The following is a 22,760-nucleotide window of genomic DNA, read 5'->3' on the forward strand; positions in this document are numbered from 1 at the left end:
TTATTACGTCATGAAGTTTGTGGCACTACAGTCTGTTCTTGTCAGACTCTCAGGATTTCTGTTTCCAACGCGCTACATCACTGTGCAAATGTGTAAACTACATATATATATTTAAAACAAAGTATTCGCCCAGATCACATCCGACACTTTGGACAGCCTGGATTTGTAAGGGTTGGCTCATTGTTCTAGGTTTTCCACGCTGTGGGTGTTTTTTAACGATGTGATGTCGATCGATTACGGCTCAGTTTTCAGCTGGAGGCCCCTTTCAGTGACAGGAGGGTTATAGATTAACCTCATTCTCCACACAAACCTGTGACAGCGTGGAATGGTGGAACTCTCTCGCCTCCGTAGACGCTGATAAAGCGTTGGGGTTGAACCAGAAAGCGCCGCAGATGAGGCGTAGCCGGACGTCTGTTCCCAGGTTGAATGAGGGGCTGGACTGGAGGCGAGTTCGGTCCTACAGAGCCGCTGTCCTGAATCGTTTATCTCCAACCCCGCAAAAACCCTCACCTACCTATAGCCATAGTAATCCTGTAGACATTTGACATTTCAGGTGTGTTTATTTAGAGTCGGAGCTGAACTCTGCAGGACAGCGGCTCTCTAGGACCAAACTTGCCTACCCCTGGTCTATTTAAACCCGGTGTCAGAGAGGCCGGCCCGTCACGCCGCCGCTCGGCTCCAGTTACATGAATGGAACAAGTTTACTGACGCTGATCTGACACATTGTCAAGCTGCTGACTGCAGGTCGGGCCTGGCAGCCTGTGTGTGTTTGGGACGCCGTAGACCCCACATACTACTTAACGGCTGGTAAATGACGCCGGCTATCCGGTGGGGATTGAAGCCTCGTCGCCAGATGGTGTCGGTCGCAACCATCTGCTGCTGTCCCGGGAGCCAAAGCCAATGACTTTAAGCAGCAGCAGCGTGTACCGTGAACTCTCCGTAGTGCTGATCATCCTGCCGCTCAGTCGAGATCTGCCGTCGTGGCCTTAAAGACAGTGAAAGTTATTGTTGAGAGGGTAACGCTCTGAGCTGGTTATCCAAAAATGTGGTCGGACGGGTCAGCTTACAGCACAAACGCTCTGAATGCTTGTACACGGAGCACGTATTGGTGGAAAAACCACAGCTGTGATTGAGAGAAACTAATGACACATTTGCTTATTAAAGGAATTAAATGTTGATAAAAAGATCATTCTGTCCTCAATGGGTTGCGGTGGAGTAAATGACAGAACGATCTCTTTCATCGTCGTCATACTGATTGACTTTGTCTCGTCTGATCTGATCTGTTCTGGAAAAATAACAGACAGATATTGATCAGTCCTGCGACCAAACTGTTTGTACGGCCGCTGTCGAAGTGACAGCAGAATTGAATACTGTTCTATAAAGCGCTATAGAAATAAATGTGACTTGACTAAAATGGCACAGCCTTCCAAGTCTGACTGAGTTTGACCTCCTGACCGTCATATTAAGTGTGGTCATTTTAACAGTTTACAGCCTGAAGGACTCAGTATACGAGTAATCCATCTTCAAGACACCCATTAAATTGACGACACACAAGTTGTGCGAAATAATGTGCTTAGACAGCTGGCTCGAGCATTAAAATGTTCCTTGATTAGCAGCAGATCACGTTTCTGTCGCTGTGCGAATGTGACTAACGGCGTGTGATGGTGAGTTCGGTCTGCTGCCCGTCAGTATGAAGTGAACCTACAGGTGCGGCGGCTGCTTTATGACGTCACGGCGAGTCTCGTGGCCTGCGTTTCTGTGCGATTGCGGTTCTGGTCGTTCGGTGAGTCGCGTCGGAGCAGTTTGACCTGCTGAACGTGTGGAGTGTGTGTCCGGTCACAGCCCCGGCCGCTCCACGGTCTGCTCCAGTCAGAACACGCTGAGGTCAGAGTTCAGGTGCGGCGCTATGGGTGTGTGCGCGTGTACAGGTAGAGCCGCATTCCTGCCATGGCTCGGCTGAGACTCACCGAGTGCTCTGGTGTGATGATGTGTGAATCACACACGCGCGTCTCGTCATTGTCAGGTTATTTTGAGATCTGGTGAAGTGCTGGGCGGATGATGATGATGATGATGATGATGATGTTGCAGATGTCATCAGCAGGGAAGCGGTAGGACGGTCGACCGTTCACCGCTGTCTGACTTCACTCGTGAATGAGCACAGACCGGTCCTGCTGAAACGCAGCTCATCGACTTAATGTAACGGGTGGTTTTGCACGTCCCTCATCATAAACGCAGATCAGAGTCTGCTGACCTCACGTATGCGTTCAGATGCGACGGTGAACATGACATCAGCCTGAGAAATCACATGACGTCTGTGTCAAATCTAAATCAGATCAGAGTTAATGAGGATGGCTTTAATGAGCTGAACTGATGCACCTTTAGTGTTAACTGCTGCCCTTTCACACACACACATTTCTCAAACTGCTGCAAACTGTTCAAATTGTCAGGGTTCGTACGCGGTTTGGAAAAGTATGGAGTTTGATTAAAGTCATTTACAGGTCTGGAAAAGTATGGCAAAAATTTAGTTTTTCAATTTAATGAAGGCAAGTTCATCATACAGAAAGTGTGTTTTCATGGCAGCTGTTTAGTGAGTTTTTTTTTTTTTTTTTTTTTTTTTTTTCGTGATTGTCAGAAACAAGTGAATGAATTCAAGGTGCACTTTTTTTTCATTGTGCAAAATGTTTTGTGTTTTAGGTTTCTTTTCACGATATTCTTAGCACCATATGGCATAGTCTCAAGGACCTTTGCAAACATACAAGAAAAATACATACTTTCATGTGCTCACAAGAAACTTAGCATACAGGACAACGCACACTGAGCCTCCTCTTGTGCCGTCAGCCCTTTTTGTGCTCTGGCGTCTTGGCTGTGAGACCTAAGGCCTTGAAATACTGAAATAGGACATGCTGCCGTAACAAAAGCCACATTTTAAAGCCACATTGTGCCGTCGGTTCATTTTGTGTCATGGTTTCACCGCCACCGCAGAGGATGTTAAATTGGATATTAGGCCTTGATATTAGAGGTACTACAATAAGGAAAGCCAAAATTTGAGAAAGTAGATCTCTATCAATTCATATGTATCCATGCTCTCGTTTTATTCATAGTAAGATGGCAGCGATGCACAAAGGAAATGGGTTTCATAAAACTAGAAACTGTAATGCCTAAGCAGGCAAAAAAATTCCCATGTGCATATGAATAGTTTCTCGAGGGCACAAAAAAGTTTCTTGTGTGCATGCAAAAGTCTGTATTTAAATTTTTTTTTTTTTTTTTTATTTTACGGGCTATTTTCAAAACCTGAAAAAATAAAAATGTATTAACCATTTATGTTAAGTATGGTCTGGAAAATTACTGAGAGGTTTGGAAAATGTGAGTCTGGAAAAGTATGGAATTTTGAAATGGAAAATGTGTAATTGTGAGCCTGTTCTTTGTTTATATTATTTTTGGAAAGTGGTGATTTTTTTGTGTTATTTACCTTGTGTTGTGTTTTTTATCTGCATTGTTTACAGTGGTGGGAAAATTACTTACAAATTGTAGTCCATTACTGATTACAAATGACATCATGGAAATTAGGACATTATGCCAGGCTTTCCTAAACTGGGTTTCATGAACGAACTACTGCGGGTTTGTGAGTTGATGAAAAGCTGGAAGACTTTCAAAAAACAGTAGAACTTTAAAGAGGAAAATTTAAGAGGGAGAGAAAAAGAGAATTAGAACAAATCAAATTATGATTCATTTTCTGCCATTGTGTGAATAATATATAATCATGTTATTTTGGAATCTGATTAGGTATTCCAGATTACACGTCATCATTTACTACCCAGCACTGATTATTTAGTATATGTTTATATTACGCTGCATTGCGTTGTATTATCTGGCATCATGAAGTGCAGATGGGATCCTGATGTGGGCTTCACTTTAGCTCAAGTCACTTTAGTATTTGTCTCGGTTTCATTGTGAACGACCTTTTCTGATGAGATTTTGTTGGCGTTTAGTGAAAAGGCCTTCGTGTTCATTAAGGGTGTAGATTTGCTCTGGACATTGGTGGGGACCTATGACCCCCCCCTCCCCCTCCCCTGCACCACCCACCAACCCCTAACCCCAATATTAGTATGTAGCATATCAATTTCTTTCACAAAGCTGATTTCTGACAAGTAGTCGTCATTAGATTAGGAGAACTGACAGGATCATATTTATACTTTTACATTTAGCTGTTTAATCTGCTGTTAGTTTTAAGTCCGTATTCACAGACTATAGCCTGCCCTGCTATAATCAATGTGCGTCAAAGCGGTAAAAAAAAAAACCCACTAGCATTAACGTTAACTGTTGTCGTTACTTTGATGGACTTTGATGGATTGACTAGCGAACTTGAAGTGACTTACACTTTTCTTTGAAAAAAAGCTCCTTATGTCCAGCTTCTTTTTTTTTTGCTGCCGCCATCCTCACGTGTCACCCAACACACCTTCCTGCACGGCAAAAAAAATCCACTGCGTTTGGCGCTGCTTGTATCTGAGCCTCTCACATGATGGCAGGGAAAGGCACAGCCAATCAAAATGTCCATATGTGTTTTGGGGGCGGGAGGACTCAAGGAGAGAACGTGATTTATCCCTTTCTGCGTGTCTAGGTTAATGTTGACAGCACGAGTTTTTTTTTTTTTTTTTGGATTAAATTATTATTATTATTAAATTATTGGTGGGGACATTTCAATGGACGGAAGATATTGGTGGGGACACATCCCCTCCGTCCACCCTAAATCTACGCCCCTGGTGTTCATTATCAGATGTTTAGAAATAAATAAAGCCAAGTCGGTTTGTAAAGTGAACAGACTTGAGATTTGTATTTTGCCTTGTTTTGACGATTATCACATGTTCCTCAGTAATGACTGATTGTGATCTGTCAGCGGTGTCATCCTGTCGTCCAATGACCGTGAGCGGTGTAACTGCTCATTGTCTCAGTCGAGCGTCGTTGGCGGTGATGTTGGGGGAATGACAGCTGTAGGTCATTTCACTGAAGATCTTAAGGAGCTCCGGCAGATGATGCTGCTTTTGTGTGATTTATTTTCATATGAGTGCAAAATGTGAAATCGATGAACAAATACTGATTATGTTCTAAATATTAATATCAAGCTGAAGTTGTTGATGATTTCACACACAGATGAGAGTGATTGCAGTGTGTGCTGACCTGAGCTGATCTTCATGTGATGTTCCTGTGACACGTGTGTTTGTGTGTGTGTGTGTCGCAGGGAGCAGCCGATCTTCACCACCAGAGCTCATGTCTTCCAGATCGATCCCACCACCAAGAAGAACTGGGTTCCTGCCAGTAAACAGGCTGTTACTGTCTCGTACTTCTACGACAGCACACGCAACAGCTACCGCATCATCAGCGTGGATGGGTCAAAGGTCAGACAGATGCGCACTTGTCTGTCTGTGTTTCATGCAGTGTCTACTGACGCTGCAGTCCACAGTCTGAGTGCTCATACACACACACACACACACACACTGAGGGTCTTCCTCTGCAGAGGGTTTATGGTTCATGTTGCCATGGAGATTTGGATCAGTCCCTCAGTATGGAGGCGGCAGTGATGATGTCAAAGTACAGACCTGCTGAGAGTCTCTCACACACACACACACACACACACACACCTGCTGCTGTCACTCTGACAGCACGCGCACACACACACACACACACACACACACACGTGTTGAGGTTAAATGGCTGGCTAAACACACACACGTGTTACTCTGATCAGCTTCAAGAGTCACACAGAATCAGTGAGTGTGTGTGTGTGTGTGTGTGTGTGTGTGTGTGTGTGTGTGTGTTGTTAATTAATCAGTCCAGCTGTCTTAAGCTGTTTCCAACAATAATTGTAATTATGACATTTGAGTCACATTTACAAAATACAGGAGTATTTGGAGAAGTGATGTGTGAAAGATTCAGCAGATCTGCTTCTGTGTGTGTATGTGTGTGTGTGTGTTTGATTCTTGTCAAGTTCTGATGTTTTCTTTTTCAGGTAATCATCAACAGCACAATCACCCCCAATATGAACTTCACTAAAACATCGCAAAAGTTTGGCCAGTGGGCCGACAGTCGCGCAAACACAGTGTTTGGACTCGGCTTCGCCTCTGAACAACAGCTGTCAAAGGTCTGACAAAATGTCACGCATGCATGCACACACACACACACACGTACGCACGCACGCACGCACACAGAGACAGTCACGCACACATACACTCTTGTTGTTGAACTATGAGCGCGTGAGACGCGGCTGTTCTTGACGTTGATGTATTGTTATGATCGGTTGCAGCACGTCTTTCTGCAGTAACCGTCAGAGGTGTAACAATCCCCATCCGTGTTTTTTCTGTTTTACCTCAGTTTGCTGAGAAGTTCCAGGAAGTCAAGGAAGCTGCGAAACTGGCCCGAGAAAAATCTCAGGAGAAGATGGAGACGTCCAGCGATCAGTCGCAGGTACATGTGACACCACGATCGCCATCTGCACATTCCTCTGACCCTCATGAAAAAGAAAAATCAGACAGCAGAACATTCATTTGTTCATTCAGATGTATAACTGAGGAAAATCACCAGCCGTTTATCTGAAGTTATTCTCCCAGTGTTCATAGTCAAAGCTTGTTTGCTGAAGATGATGTGCCATCAGATGTTTTCATCAGACGTCAGTAAAGTGTCTGCGAGTGACGTCTGTTACAAGTGTGAAATTGTGTGGTTTTGTCAGGAATCTGGCCGTGAAACTCCATCAGGCAATCAAGCGTCCAGTATCAACGGAACGGATGACGAGAAGATCTCACACGTGCCGGACAACACGGCGCTGAAGAGCGAGAACGACCGGCTGAAGTCCGTAGTGGAGCAGAGGTGAGACGCCGAATCATTCGTTCACCTGATTCAGTCAGGGAAAAAAACAAAAACAGTTTGTTCAGGAATGTGATATTCCTTTATTGAGAGTTTTGATATTTACCAAACCGTCGCACAAACCCGCCGACGTGATCAAATCTGAATCGGAACATCGTCTGATGTTTGGACGTCTGTAGTAGTGAAGGATGTTCGATGTTTGTCTTTGACGAGCGCAGACGTGAAGCTGAACTCCGTGCGTGTTTGTGTCTGACAGTAAGAAGGTGGAGACGGAGCTGCAGGCGCTGAAGGAGAGTAACGCCCGGCTGATGGACACGCTGCAGGAGGCGAACAGCAACGCCGAGAACTGGAAGAGTAAAGTGATGCAGAGCCAAGACGAGAACAACCAGCTGAAGAACAAGGTGAAGAACCGGCGCCGCCTCGACAGTCATTCATCAGCGGAGCTGCTTTAATCTCCGTTTAGTTGAGTTTAAATGCAGGGTTAGAGAACCAGAATCTGTAGTTTAGAAAGAGATGAAAGACACAAGTGTGTGTGATTGATGCTAACGGTGTGTGTTTGTAGATCTCAGAGCTGGAGGTTCAGTGTAAGGAGGTGAGTCTGGAGAGAGAGAGAAACGCTCAGCTGGCGCTCAGAATTCAAGAGCTGGAAGCAGATCTGCAGGAGAAAGAACAGGTGAGTCTCACAGGCACCGCACGCCGGCCGTGTTCTCCTGTCGCGAGTGGGCTCACAAACACGTGTGATGGTGTTTTTCAGGAGCTCGAGGACCTGCGCAAACAGGCAGAAACCATCCCGCAGCTCATGGCCAAATGTGAAAGTATCACGGCCAAACTACAGGTGAACGACACACAAACAAGACACTGTTTTAACGGACGTCGGTCGCGGATCGGCTCACTCGTTCACTGAGAATCAACACTTTTGCTCGTGTTCGGGCGACGGCTGCTGGATTAGCATTTGCTGAAGAAAATTTGGAAGTTCAGTTTCAGTCAGACTAAAGCAGTAAAATGTCTTTTTTAAACGTCACGTAAAAGCTTCGGTCCTGCTGAAATCGGTCCGTTTATTTTGTTGGACTAACAGATGATGTGATTGTAGTTCGGCATCTAGTCGTCGTCTGCGTCCCGCGTTTGTTCTCAAAGACTGACGTGACGTGCGACACGTATGAATATTTGGTTAAACTTTGTGTCTTTATCTGTTTTCTTTGTAATCACTAATTCACTCGGCGAGTATTAGTGATCATTCTGAATACTGTACGCTCTGTCAGTATAAATCTATGGCAGGTTTTCTTTAAACTTTACAGTCTGTACATACAGAACAGATTTAGTGTTAAACATTTAAAACAAACCCGAAACACAGTGTTAGAGAAACATCAACAGATCAGCTGCACAAACTCTGAAATAACATACAGAACCATTTTCCAAATGAGTTGAAGACTAGTGTCTGCTGCTCTAGACGTCTGTCATAATCGTCGAGGAGTTGAATCATCAGTTGATTCAGAAGTAGTATCCTACTAGAAAAAGCAAAGAATAGCTATATCGGCTTTATGAAAACATCTTACAGCCGAGACGTCTGGGAACACGAGATGTTGAAGAATCGTCAAATCGTTTTTTTTTGGAGTTGGATCCGTTCTGTCTGATAGAATTGTGTAAATGAGTCTGACACTGAGCCGCCGTGTTGTTTTATTTGAAGACGTGTGGGATTTTCCTTCAGTGCTGCCGCGTTCCTGCGGTTTAGCATTAACAGCCGCACCGAACTTTAGACGACCGTCTCTATTTAGCCACGCTGAACTTTAACCTCACGCACACGACTGCGCCAGGAACGATCCTAATAACCGTTCACCGTGCCAGTGTGAATCTGTGCTTCTGCATGCGCTGACTCGTGTTTGTGAGGTTCACGTCTGCGTTTACTGATGCGGGTTTTGTTTTACAGGCTGCAGAAACGGCCAACAGAGACCTGGGCGAGAAGATGATGCTTCTGCAGAGCGAGATCGACGACAGTCAGCAGAAACAGAAGAACATAAAGACCGAACTCAAGAAGTTCATGGACGTTCTGGACGGGAAGATTGATGAGCTCCATGAAGTTCGTCAGGGCATTTCGAAACTAGGCGTCGATAACTGAACACACACACACACACACACACACACACACTCTGTTTGTCTCACTGGGCTCCTGTTGTGTGTTTGTGATCTTCTGACTGCTGGTTAAGGGCTACTGATGGTCAGTGAGGAGTCTCTCTGTCTCCCTCACCCTCTCTCTCTCTCTCTCACACACACACACACACACACACACACACACACACACACACACACACACACACACACACACACACACAGACGGACTAAAGGGTGGATTTAACCGCTGCAGATCTCAGGGCCGTTTGGAATCGCTGATATGCACAAACACACGTGAACTGCAGAATCACTAAGTGCCTGAAGGTGGCGCTCTCTGTGTCTCCGCCTCATAAACTCTCCTCTGATGTTCGAATGAGACGCGTCCTGAGCGGCTCCTCATGCAATACTCGCCTCAGGCAGCAGGACGCTCTTCTCCTCCTTTTCTGCTTCTTCTGTTGGTTTGTTTGTTTCTCAAAACAGTTTTCGAGGTGAAGTCGCATTCAGATTATTCTTATTCTGATCGATGAAAATATGAGCCAAATATCTGCTGTGATGAAGGCAGATTGCTCGTACGGTGCACATGTGTGTGTGTGTCGTGCTCAGTAGTGTTTGTGACGTGCTCCTCCGCTCGTGTGTGTGTGTGATGTTCGGGTGATGGGATAATTTATACGTGTGCTTTTTTTAGAATAATCTCTGCCTTTCCTGAGTCTGTGATCAGAGCGTTTGAGCTTCCCAACTCCCTCCTCAGTTCCTTTCAGTTGTTGTTTTTTTTTTTCTTGATGCTGTTTTGAATGTCGTGGCTGGTGTATTATAGAGCGTTTAATGTGGGTGAGTGTCTTTAACATACACACACACACACACACACACACACACACCTCTTACTGGAAACTTGAGCCTTTTTTCCCTCTTTCTGGAAAAAAAAAACACTTTTGTTGATCAAAATTGTAAAATAAATAATTGTGGAAATCTAGTTTATGAAGGAAATCTGTGTTTCTGTAGTTATTTCTAATGTTTGAGGCTCTTTCAGGCGGTGGGTGTCTCTCTTGCGTCCTCTGATTGGTGAGAGGATGTGTTGCCTTGGCAACCTGCATCCCACACACGGCTGCTATTGATTGTGAGAGTATGCTGTGTTCCAGATGTGAATACATTTGTTCATACAGTTGTTTTATCGTTGTTAGTAGATTTCTGTGATATCACCGTAACGAAGCCTGTTTCCATGGAAACGTTGTGTTCTGTGATGCTCAGGATCTGTGTGTCGCACCTCCATCTGGTCCACAAACACACACACACACACACGGTCGCAGGGCTTTCCTCTTCTCTCTAGTGGAATCATTTGGACTTTCTGAACTGAAGCTTCCATCAGCAACATTTTCAGTTGGTATAGATCAGTTTCTCTCACTATTTTCAGGTGAAGCATTGACGCCTGAAATCAAATCAGACCCCCAAATGATCACCTGATCCTCCAGTCTCTAAAGAGACCACAGTTTTAGTAAAGTCATGATTTGATCCATAAGCCAGTTGTTCAGATCAATCACGCTTATATGAGGGCTCAGCATACATTCACCACAACAGACATTAAATTGTTCAAAAGTACCAGTAAAGATTTCTATTTCAAATAAATGCTGTTCTTTTGAACTTTCTTTTCATCTGTGAATCCCAAAAAATAAAAAGTATGGTAGTTTCCACAATAAACATTGTGCAGCACAACCGTTTTCAACATTGCTAATAATCAGAAATGTTTGTTGAGCAGCAAATCAGCATATTAGACTGATTTCTGAAGGATCATGTGACGCTGAAGACTGGAGTAATGATGCTGAAAATTCAGCTGCGCATCACAGAAATAAATTACAGTTTAACAGATATTCACATAGAAAACAGCTGTTTTAAATTGTAGTCATATTTCACAATGTTACTAAATTTAACTGTATTTTTGATCAAATAAATGCAGCCTTGGTGAGCAAAAGAGATTTCTTTCAGAAACATTAAATCATCCTACCATCCCCAAACTTCTGAACGGTAATCTGAAGTCTGAGTTTGTTACTCATAGCCCATCAATTTGAAGTGCTTGAGCTGCTTTATATGGTTTTATTTTTGATGCGACACAAAACTGAATCCATGTTTGTGAGTCACGAACAAACCACTCTTAATGTCGACCTGCAGGAGCTCGAGCTGACTCACATGTAAGAAGTCTCGCTAGTGGACTTTTAGCATCAGTGACAAAGCAAATCCAGTCTGTATCCAGATCAGCACCAGAGACGACCTCTACAGCCCTGAAAGTCAGCGGAGAGCACGTCAACTAGACGAGCCCCAGAGACGGATCCCCGGCGAGGACCTCGGCACAGACCACGGGAACCCGGCGAGTCCTCTGCTCAATCTGACTTTGTTGCAGCCTGGAACGAAACTGCAGGTTTCGTCTGGCCAGAGGAGAACGATGGAGTTTTAGTTCCTTCGACACACTTTTTCCCTGTTTCATACTGTAAAGCTGCTTTGACACGATCTGTATTGTTAACAAAAAAAACACTATATTTAACGGACGTGTACAAAACACCTGAACGTACAAAGTAAGGGCAAAACGCGTATGATTGATTGTCCTAACAGCACACTAACTTGAATAATTGTCATAAACAGGTTGATATTAATAATATTGTGCCATATTTCCAGTATGAAGAAGTAGAGAATTAAGTTGTTGTTCCCACTGTTGCTTCAGTTTTATTGAAAATGAAAGATTCCGTGTTGAAATCAGAGCACATCACGCCAGTATTACTGTGGACTGATTTTCCAAAGGCACCACGAACATCTGATTTCTCACGACAGCGAAGGCGGCGACTGATGTCGTAATCACATATTTGAAATAAAATACACAGTATAATGATTTAAATATTGTTTTTAATGAATTGTATTATATTAGTGTGCATTTCCATAGCTGTGTTGCGCTTACCAGTTTGAGAATCGCTGCTTCAGGCTTTGATACTTTTCCAGGAAAAGAAAAGCATTCTGGGTAAATCATAGACTTTCGCTCAAACACAGACAGATGAGCGCTCCGATCCTGATCAGGCACTTTAATGAAAGCGTTCACAGACGTTAGACATTTCTAATGTTCAGTGCGGTTGGCTGTATTTCTATAACCCTATCACGAGACATTTCAGTGCAAAACCCAGAGTTTGGCAAAGGAAGTTGGCCACGGCGATCAGAAACGGCGGCTGAATCGGCGTCGGGTTCACAGCCGTCCGTCCAGCGGCGACGTTTGGAATCGCAGACGTTCAGCTCTCCCAGTCTCCAGACGGCGCGTCCGACGGCTCTTCGTCATCGGAGTCGTTAGACACCTTCTTCATCCTCATCATGGCGGCTTTGATGCTTCTCTCGAGCTCCGAGTCGGCGCTGTGCGTCGGGCCGCTGGAGGGCGGGACTTTCTTGAGGGTCACGCCCTGACGGATGGCCGACAGCAGGCTGTTCCTGAGGTCGCCGCTCTCCGCGTTGACCGTGACCTTCCGCAGCCGTTTCTGTCCGCGCTGCAGCGACGCTAACAGCTCGTCCATCGATCCTGCATCACAGACACGTCATTCGCTCAAACAGATTTCAACTCTGAAATGAAACTGAAACGACACGCTCCAATGTCGTCGTCTGACTCGATTTGACAAACAGAACTTCATGCTGGTCTTAATATTTGTCCCACTATGAACCCTGTCTAAGCACCTCGAGCTGCTCCCGGATGTGACGACGGGCTCAGCTTTGAGGTTTTAAGGAGAGTCTGAGGTTCTGCTAACCTTAAGAAGATTTTATAAGAGCTTGAATTCCTAGAAAGAAACTAGATCAGTATTTTAGAGAATACATAAATTATTCATCGCTCTTTCTTAAGATAAAACACGAGAAGAACACAGCAGTTAAGGATTTAATTTGAGATTTTCTGAATCTGACCTGTAGTGATGCTCCTCCCAGATAAAATAATTCAATCAGCCTCATAAAGCAACACCTAATAAATCGTATTTCACAGCATCTACTCATCCAGCAATGAACTATTGTTAGTTTTTTACACACACAGAATGCGGTTTAGAGCAAACGCTCCCAGGAGACGTGATCATACATGAGACTCACCTGAGTTTTGCTCTAGGGTGTTTCGGACGGGCAGCTTCTCACTAATGCGCGGGGCGGAAGGAGGAGGAGGGGGGAGGGGGAGGAGGAGGTGGAGGAAGGAGAGGAGGAGGATTAAGAGGAGGCGGCGGCGGCGCCGCCTGGTCTGGCTGTGCTGATCCCGATCCAGGCGGCAGAAGAATCTGCACCGGTATGTCACGCTGCTTCTGACTCCGCCTTTTCCTGTGGGGAGTGGAGCTCTGCGGCCCCAGGCTGATGATTGACAGGGGCTGGGAGGAGTCATCTCTGCTGGAGTCATGTGACACTGGCTTCACACGAGCCGTCCGTAACGCGTACTGACCCTGATGACTCTAAACTCAGAGAAACGCACAAGAAACAAACAGTGAAGCCATGCTGAAAACAATACACACACTCACTCACTCACGGTGCTTTACCTCTCTGAAGCAGCGCAGTCTGTTGAGCGTCTTTGCTCGCTCATTCTCCACCCACTGCTTCATCTGCTCCTCCTCAGCTCTCCTCTTCTCTCGCTTCTGATCAAACACACAAGACAAACAAACACACACACACGGTTCAGTTCACGACTGTGAGTTTGAATCGGATGTGAAAACGGAACTACATGAACAGGAACTAAAATAAAATTCAACATGAAGAAGAAATGCAACACAGAACCTTCACCAGTCCAACAGAATTCTGGGAAGTGAAGTGCTCCTCCACTGTTTATTGATTTATTCGATTTAATGGAATCAATTCAATGCAAATTTCCATAAGCAGCTCATTGTGTGTTTGATTCTGTTTATGGATGATTCACACTGAATATTATTTAAAAACACAGACATATGAATTTATTTCAAATCCTCAAATTCCAAGTAAAATTCCACATTTTATTTGCCACATTTGAGAGCACACACACACACACTCACTACACAAACATTCACCACACACACACCACATTACATCACATTAAACACGCGTCATACAGCGCTACGAGCAGCATCTTTCACTAATCTCAGGCGTCTCGTCCGTTTGGGAAACGTGATTGCACTTGTGTGCGAGGCGTATGCGTGAGTCACTAACGTGTGCCACATTCACCACAGGGAAAAAAAAAAAAAAAAAAAAGAGCGTGAATCAACAGAAACACATTCAGCGGCCTCAGCTTTTACAGTCGCTCGAGCGCAGGGAATTCTGGGAATGTGAGCGTGACCCCTGCTGGCCTGACAGAAGGCTCGGTCGCCATGGCGACTTGGTCGGCCCACATACGGCCCACGAATCCTACGCTACTGTGACTCATTATGGGATGCTTTGTGGGGTGATGCAGTGGGTTGTGGTTACCACGGTTACCGGCGCATTACTCACCAGCTGTGCGGAGTGGTGTTGGCGTTGCTGCTCGGATCTCTGCGTGACCGAACGCTGCTGCTGCTCGTGAGCTTGAACACACAACTCCTGCGGACGGACGGACACACACACGCGGGATAAACGCACACGATGAGCACAGACTGTGAGTGAGTGTGTGAGTGTGTGTGTGTGTGTGTGTGTGTGTGTGTGTGTGTGTGTGTGTACCCGCTGGTTCCTCAGGTAAGCTCTGCGTGATGAAATCGCTCCTCTTTTGCTCTCCAGTTGTTTGAGGTGCTGCTGCAGGTGTGAGTGGGCAGGACTTACATCCACCTGAACATCCTGCAGCTCCTCGGGGTCCTCACAGGTGTCATAATACACCACCTGCTCCTGCAGCTCTGCAGAACAAACAAACACACACACACACACACACACACACACACACACTCATCAGTCCTGGGCTAAACATAGTCAGTTTGGTTATGTCACACCTGTTATTAAATACGGCTGTCCGTCACAACATTCGTGGGCTTCAAATATTCCTATAAATATAGTAAAAGCTGAAATCAGCAAGACTGCGGGAAGCGACAGGCACCATGAGCAAAACACATTCACGCTAAATCATCTGAGGCTCAGCAGAAAAACAGCAGAAGTCAAAGGAAAGGACAGACATCTGTGTGTGTGAGTGTGTGAGACCTTTGATCTGTCGCTGTGTGCTCTTAATCTGTGTCAGCAGCAGCAGCTCTTCGTTTTTCAGGATCTCAAACCTGCAGTCATGAAGTTCTAGCTGTGTCTCATAATACTGCAGCTCCAGGTCACGGACGACACTCATGGCCTCCGAGCCGCCCGCCGCCACGCTACGCATCTGCAGAGACACACCTGTTACCAGCCGCTTCACCTGATGCCGTGTGTGTGTGTGTGTACTTGTTCTTGCTACACCGTGGGGACCAAATGTCCTCCCAAATGACCGGCCTGTGGTCCCCACAATGTTAAAAAATTATTAAAAATATTAAATGATGTTTATCTGAAAATGTAACGATGCAAACATGTTTTCTGTGAGGGCTAGGTTTAGGGTTAGGGTTGGGTTAGGAGATAGACAATATCGTTTGGTCAGTATAAAAACTATAGAAGTCTATGGAAAGTCCCCACAATTCACAAAAACAAACATGAGTGTGTGTGTGTACATTAAATAATGTCGCGTCACAGACGTGTCACAGTGTTTCCATGGCAGCCAACAGGCCTTCAACTCAGTTTAAGGTGTTTGTGACATTATAATATGTCAAACCAGAAATACATAAAACCATCATTGTAATACCCATAATGCACTTCAAAACACTGCATCTGAATGACAGCAGAGTGAAACTGCTCCCTCTAGTGGATCACTGTCAAACTCTGAGACATAAACACTGAAAGAGCTCATGAATATGCAAATACTGATCAAACTTGGGTTTTAAAATACAAAAACATATCAGTGTGTCGGATTTTACAGGCTGTTTGCATCTGTCATCCAGAGTCAATCACACACACACACACACACCTTCTCTCGGATCTCGTCTCTCTTGCGTTTGATGCACATCTCTTTGGCTCTCATGTACTGCAGCGTCTCTTTAGCCAATAGGACTCTAAGTTTCTCTTGTCTGGGAGTGGCCATTCCCCAAGAGGCGTGGCCAAATCTTTTCTGATCTTGTTCCATCTGTTTCACCATACCTGAAGCAACACACACACACACACAGAGGTCAGTAATAAAAACAGGGACAGAAGGGTGTGTTTGTGATTGTGAGTGTTGTGAATTGACATACTGTAAATCACTGTGCAGTAAGTAAATGTCACTGCATGAGTTCTGAAAGTATGAAAGAGTTGCGTGTTTACTGAACTACTGACATATGCAAAGCAAACTTTATTTTATAGCACATTTTAGAACACATCTATTCAAACATTCATATTATATAATGTGTTATTATTATATCATATTATATTATATTATATTAAATCAACACTAGAAAAGTCTTAAAAAGATGATGCATGTGTGACTGGCTCCCAATTGCAGCTCGCATCAAATTCAAGACACTGATGCCTGCATATAGAACAACCACAGGCTCAGCGCCCGCCTACCTCCACTCACTGCTACCAATCTACACTCCCTCCAGAACTCTGAGATCCGCCAGTGAGTGACGCCTCATTGTACCATCACAAAGAGGCACAAAATCACTTTCCAGAACATTCTCTTATACCGTTCCCGGCTGGTGGAATGATCTTCCCACCGCTATCCGGAATGCCAACTCCCTAACAACTTTCAAGCAACTGCTGAAAACCCATCTCTTTCAACACTACTCGACTAAAAAAAAAAAAAAAAAAAAAAAGTTTCTACTCTTTTCCCTTTCTAGCTTGTACTTATTTGAACAATGCCTGTTATATGGTAATTTGAGCACTTCGTAGGTCGTTTTGCCTCTTTAGGACAAATCGCTTGATGTATTCCCCACCTGTACGTCGCTTTGGATAAAAGCGTCTGCTAAATGAATAAATGTAAATGTAAATGTAAATGTGTGTCGGCAGACTGTACTGGAGTACAATATATTAGTGAGTGCATTCTGCCGTATGCGCCGCAGATTTCTGTGCCACTTTTGGGGCATTTTCTGCACTGTTGAGAAGTGACGCATCAGATTTAACTTGAAGCCTTTGAAAAGTTCAGTGTAAACTGTGAAGATCTGAAAGTACAAAACAGTGTAAATCAGCTCTGTGTGTGTGTGTGTGTGTGTGTGTGAGAGAGACAGAGACCTGTCAGCGCTTTGGACGTGTCTCTGAAGTAGTCGGCTGTGATGTCCTGTATGGAGTGAACAGCTTTTTCTCCGCGCTGATTCCATTCATTCATCTCTGCTTCCAGTTCACTCACACGCTTCGGGCCCAGCTCCTCGTACTCCAGACATTTCTGAAAGAACACGAACAGATTCACGTCCATCAACTTCTGCTGCGTCTCAACATCAGCTTTATCAGCTAAAACCTACACCATCTTTCATCATCACATCTGTGAGCTGTTCTCGCTGCTTGAATGACGGACGGGTCAGGACAGGACGTACGAGGGAAAGTGTTTTTTCTGTATGGTTCTAGCGTGTGACGTGTGCAGGTACCAGAATCTCCGTCTTGTAGAGCGTGGCGATCTCTCGCATGTCTCTGAAGGGCTGCAGAAGGTTCTGGTAGAACTGCGTCGCCACACTCGCTAACTCCCTGTAAGCCTCATCCTCCTCCTCATAGATCTTCATCAGCCGCTGGAGCCCGTCAGCACTGGGATGAGTCTGTAGCAGCTGATGAACATGACAATACCATCGTCAACACTCAGAATCAAACACAACAGAATAAAACAGAATACAAAATAAAAAATATATAACAATTGAACTGAATGGAAATTAACAGAAAAAAAACAGAATATAATAAAACACAACAAAAAAGAATAAAATATAACAGAATAACAGAACAGAACATAAGAAAAAGAACAGAACAGAACACGATGGCATAGACAAGAATAAAGAACAGAACAGAATAGAACATAAATAATGAAATATAACAATAAAAAAGAACAACAGAATAGAACACAACAGCACAGCACAGAACAGAAGACAATTCAAGAATAGAATAGAACAGAATAGCGTGTCGCGTCTCACCGCGCGCAGCGTGTCCGTGGCTCGCGTGATCTCGTCGCGCATCGCTCTGCATTTGAACTCCTGCAGGTTTTCGAAGTACTCGCGTTCGTCCGCCTCCGTGACGCTGAAGAGCGCGTCCAGCACGATCTTGCGGCCGCACGCGTCCACCGCGGCGCCCAGGTAGCGCTCCAGCTGCCTGCAGGCCGCGTCGGCATCGCTCCGCGGCGCGCTGGAGAACAGCAGCTCCCACAGGCTCGGCTCCCGGAAGCCCGTCAGGTCGGGAAACAGCGGGCCGAGCTCGTCCCGGACGCCGCTCAGGTGCGCGTGCACGTAGCTCAGCTGCGCGCTGGAGAACAGACCCGCGCAGCTGCCGCTCGCGTCGCCGCGTCGCTGCAGCGTCCGGTTGTGACACGTCACCGCGAACTTTGTCTCGATCTCGTTCCACTCCACGATAAATCGGAGTCTGTGGCTCTCGCTGTCATCGAAGGCGTCGCGTTTAACGGCGACCCATCCGTCCAAACTGTCCATGCGATCGCTGTCCGCGTCGCTCATCGCGTTTGTGTTTGTGTTGCACTTCCGCCGTCATCGGCTGTCGTCATCCCGCGGTCACGTGACGGGGGAATTCCAGCGTCCTCGTGACGCTTTGATTCGACGCACAGACTCGGTATTGGGCTGTATGAAGGAACGGCATCTGTCCACACGACCGTTCTGGACCGTAACTCTGTAACGGAAAGCGGTCCACTGTTCCATTATGACATACCGCGATATTTCATTTGGACACTAGAAAACACGCAGCAAATGTGAGTCCAAAACAGGCGGTAGAAGTACAGGAAAGCTGACAGATTGAGGCTCATCTTTACACGATATTTCTGTGTAAAAAAACCTGTTTCATCTGCCAATAAACCACAGACCCTGCCGATTCAGATCAGATCAATAATACTTTCTTACACTTTCTGTAAATCCTTTATAGGATAAACCAATGGATACCAGATCGATGTGTCAACAAAACGAATTTCTCCGGGTTTCAGACCGCAGTAAAGATAGTTTGCGGTTTGATATTCGGATTTCTTTTGGCTATAAATACACAACGCGCTGTCATAAACATGCAAATAATCCCGAATGTGGTTCTCCATGATTTGTGAATTCTGGTGATGATGTGCCTTTTGGCCGAAATTTTATTTTATTTTTTCGACTCTTAATTTTATAATGCTTATAGCCCCGAAAGTTGGAAACTTAGCAGACTGAAACCAGTGTCATGTGAACCAGCTTGATCTGTGAATTTTTTCACAGCAAAGCTCTTGTCCGTAACCCCCTTGGTAAGTCCGCTATAGTAAGGAATGTGAAAAATATGCGCTCTTCATGTTTAACGTATTTTGCCATTAAACACGCAGACTGCTCAAATACAAAAACATTGTTTTTAAGTCAAACTCGATTTGTGAAAACTTTCACAATCGCTATTTATTGCGTAACAGTGTTCCTAATGCTCTGCTCTCTTTTTCTTCTATCAGTACTGGTCAGCTGACCCTTCCCTGAGTCATATTATTCACTATTCTGATCTGTGAAAACTTTCACAGTTCAGTATTGGTCAGCTGACCCTTCCCTGAGTCATATTATTCACTATTCTGATCTGTGAAAACTTTCACAGTTCAGTACTGGTCAGCTGACCCTTCCCTGAGTCATATTATTCACTATTCTGATCTGTGAAAACTTTCACAGTTCAGTATTGGTCAGCTGACCCTTCCCTGAGTCATATAAATCACTATTCTGATCTGTGAAAACTTTCACAGTTCAGTACTGGTCAGCTGACCCTTCCGTGGGTCATGTAAATCACTATTTTGATCTGTGAAAACTTTCACAGGTTAGTACTGGTCAGCTGACCCTTCCCGTAGTCATATTAATCACTATTCTGATCTGTGAAAACTTTCACAATTCAGTACTGGTCAGCTGACCCTTCTGTGAGTCACTAACATCACTATTCTGATCTGTGAAAACTTTCACAGTTCAGTATTGGTCAGCTGGCCCTTTCCTGAGTCATATTAATCACTATTCTGATCTGTGAAAACTTTCACAGTTCAGTATTGGTCAGCTGACCCTTCCCTGAGTCATATTATTCACTATTCTGATCTGTGAAAACTTTCACAATTCAGTACTGGTCAGCTGACCCTTCCCTGAGTCATATTACATCACTATTCTGATCTGTGAAAACTTTCACAGTTCAGTCTGGTCAGCTGGCCCTTTTCCTGAGTCATATTAATCACTATTCTGATCTGTGAAAACTTTCACAGTTCAGTACTGGTCAGCTGACCCTTCCCTGAGTCATATTAATCACTATTCTGATCTGTGAAAACTTTCACAGTTCAGTACTGGTCACTGACCATTTCCTGATTCATGTACATCACTATTCTGACCCAAATTGAACTGTGAATTTTTTCACAGATTAAAATAGTGATGTTACTGACTCAGGGAATGTTCAGCTGACCAGTACTGACCTGTGAAAATGTTCACAGATCAGAACAGTGATGTTAGTGACCCAGGAAAGAGTCAGCTGACCAATACTGACCTGTGAAAGTTTTCACAGATCAGAATAGTGATTTATATGACTCAAGGAAGGGTCAGCTGACCAGTACTGAACTGTGAAAGTTTTCACAGATCAGAATAGTGATGTTAGTGACTCAGGGAAGGGTCAGCTGACCAGTACTGAACTGTGAAAGTTTTCACAGATCAGAATAGTGAATAATATGACTCAGGGAAGGGTCAGCTGACCAATACTGAACTGTGAAAGTTTTCACAGATCAGAATAGTGAATAATATGACTCAGGGAAGGGTCAGCTGACCAGTACTGAACTGTGAAAGTTTTCACAGATCAGAATAGTGATGTTAGTGACTCACAGAAGGGTCAGCTGACCAGTACTGAATTGTGAAAGTTTTCACAGATCAGAATAGTGATTAATATGACTACGGGAAGGGTCAGCTGACCAGTACTAACCTGTGAAAGTTTTCACAGATCAAAATAGTGATTTACATGACCCACAGAAGGGTCAGCTGACCAGTACTAACCTGTGAAAGTTTTCACAGATCAAAATAGTGATTTACATGACCCACAGAAGGGTCAGCTGACCAGTACTGATCTGAAAGTTTTCACAGATCAGAATAGTGAATAATATGACTCAGGGAAGGGTCAGCTGGCCAGTACTGATCTGTGAAAGTTTTCACAGATCAGAATAGTGATTTATATGACTCAGGGAAGGGTCAGCTGACCAGTACTGAACTGTGAAAGTTTTCACAGATCAGAATAGTGAATAATATGACTCGGGAAGGGTCAGCTGACCAATACTGAACTGTGAAAGTTTTCACAGATCAGAATAGTGAATAATATGACTCAGGGAAGGGTCAGCTGACCAGTACTGAACTGTGAAAGTTTTCACAGATCAGAATAGTGATGTTAGTGACTCAGGGAAGGGTCAGCTGACCAGTACTGAATTGTGAAAGTTTTCACAGATCAGAATAGTGATTAATATGACTACGGGAAGGGTCAGCTGACCAGTACTAACCTGTGAAAGTTTTCACAGATCAAAATAGTGATTTACATGACCCACAGAAGGGTCAGCTGACCAGTACTAACCTGTGAAAGTTTTCACAGATCAAAATAGTGATTTATATGACTCAGGGAAGGGTCAGCTGACCAGTACTGATCTGTGAAAGTTTTCACAGATCAGAATAGTGAATAATATGACTCAGGGAAGGGTCAGCTGACCAGTACTGATCTGTGAAAGTTTTCACAGATCAGAATAGTGAATAATATGACTCAGGGAAGGGTCAGCTGACCAGTACTGAACTGTGAAAGTTTTCACAGATCAGAATAGTGAATAATATGACTCAGGGAAGGGTCAGCTGACCAATACTGAACTGTGAAAGTTTTCACAGATCAGAATAGTGAATAATATGACTCAGGGAAGGGTCAGCTGACCAGTACTGAACTGTGAAAGTTTTCACAGATCAGAATAGTGAATAATATGACTCAGGGAAGGGTCAGCTGACCAGTACTGAACTGTGAAAGTTTTCACAGATCAGAATAGTGATTTATATGACTCAGGGAAGGGTCAGCTGACCAGTACTGAACTGTGAAAGTTTTCACAGATCAGAATAGTGAATAATATGACTCAGGGAAGGGTCAGCTGACCAGTACTGATAGAAGAAAAAGAGAGCAGAGCATTAGGAACACTGTTACGCAATAAATAGCGATTGTGAAAGTTTTCACAAATCGAGTTTGACTTAAAAACAATGTTTTTGTATTTGAGCAGTCTGCGTGTTTAATGGCAAAATACGTTAAACATGAAGAGCGCATATTTTTCACATTCCTTACTATAGCGGACTTACCAAGGGGGTTACGGACAAGAGCTTTGCTGTGAAAAAATTCACAGATCAAGCTGGTTCACATGACACTGGTTTCAGTCTGCTAAGTTTCCAACTTTCGGGGCTATAAGCATTATAAAATTAAGAGTCGAAAAAATAAAATAAAATTTCGGCCAAAAGGCACATCATCACCAGAATTCACAAATCATGGAGAACCACATTCGGGATTATTTGCATGTTTATGACAGCGCGTTGTGTATTTATAGCCAAAAGAAATCCGAATATCAAACCGCAAACTATCTTTACTGCGGTCATTTAAAGTGAATAAGAATATGAAGATGCCGTGGGCTCCCTTTCGAAAATGAACCATGGTTTTGCTACAAAAACAAAAAA

General features: G+C 44.3%; 2 protein-coding genes across 4 annotated transcripts in view; one reads left to right on the forward strand and one right to left on the reverse strand.

Moving 5' to 3' along the window:
- Positions 1 to 11,696, forward strand: part of homer2 (homer scaffold protein 2) — a 14,310-nt gene extending 2,614 nt beyond the window's left edge. For all 3 annotated transcript variants that reach the window (XM_051100731.1, XM_051100732.1, XM_051100730.1), the window contains 8 exons: positions 5,237 to 5,393; positions 6,005 to 6,136; positions 6,367 to 6,459; positions 6,722 to 6,858; positions 7,112 to 7,256; positions 7,418 to 7,528; positions 7,610 to 7,690; positions 8,780 to 11,696. In XM_051100731.1, coding sequence (XP_050956688.1) covers positions 5,237 to 5,393; positions 6,005 to 6,136; positions 6,367 to 6,459; positions 6,722 to 6,858; positions 7,112 to 7,256; positions 7,418 to 7,528; positions 7,610 to 7,690; positions 8,780 to 8,968 — 1,045 coding nt within the window. In that variant the 3' untranslated portion in view covers positions 8,969 to 11,696. The remainder of the gene's footprint in view (positions 1 to 5,236; positions 5,394 to 6,004; positions 6,137 to 6,366; positions 6,460 to 6,721; positions 6,859 to 7,111; positions 7,257 to 7,417; positions 7,529 to 7,609; positions 7,691 to 8,779) is intronic.
- Positions 11,697 to 11,829: 133 nt separating this feature from the next.
- Positions 11,830 to 18,869, reverse strand: LOC127157466 (WASP homolog-associated protein with actin, membranes and microtubules). The gene is given in 11 exon segments (XM_051100725.1): positions 11,830 to 12,502; positions 13,054 to 13,124; positions 13,126 to 13,400; positions 13,485 to 13,580; positions 14,404 to 14,490; positions 14,608 to 14,777; positions 15,076 to 15,244; positions 15,917 to 16,086; positions 17,155 to 17,305; positions 17,505 to 17,678; positions 18,036 to 18,869. Coding segments are annotated over 11 exon segments (2,175 nt in total). The 5' UTR covers positions 18,567 to 18,869; the 3' UTR covers positions 11,830 to 12,221.
- Positions 18,870 to 22,760: the final 3,891 nt, after the last annotated feature.

The sequence above is a fragment of the Labeo rohita genome, unplaced genomic scaffold (assembly GCF_022985175.1).
Source record: "Labeo rohita strain BAU-BD-2019 unplaced genomic scaffold, IGBB_LRoh.1.0 scaffold_108, whole genome shotgun sequence".
Lineage (NCBI taxonomy): Eukaryota > Metazoa > Chordata > Actinopteri > Cypriniformes > Cyprinidae > Labeo > Labeo rohita.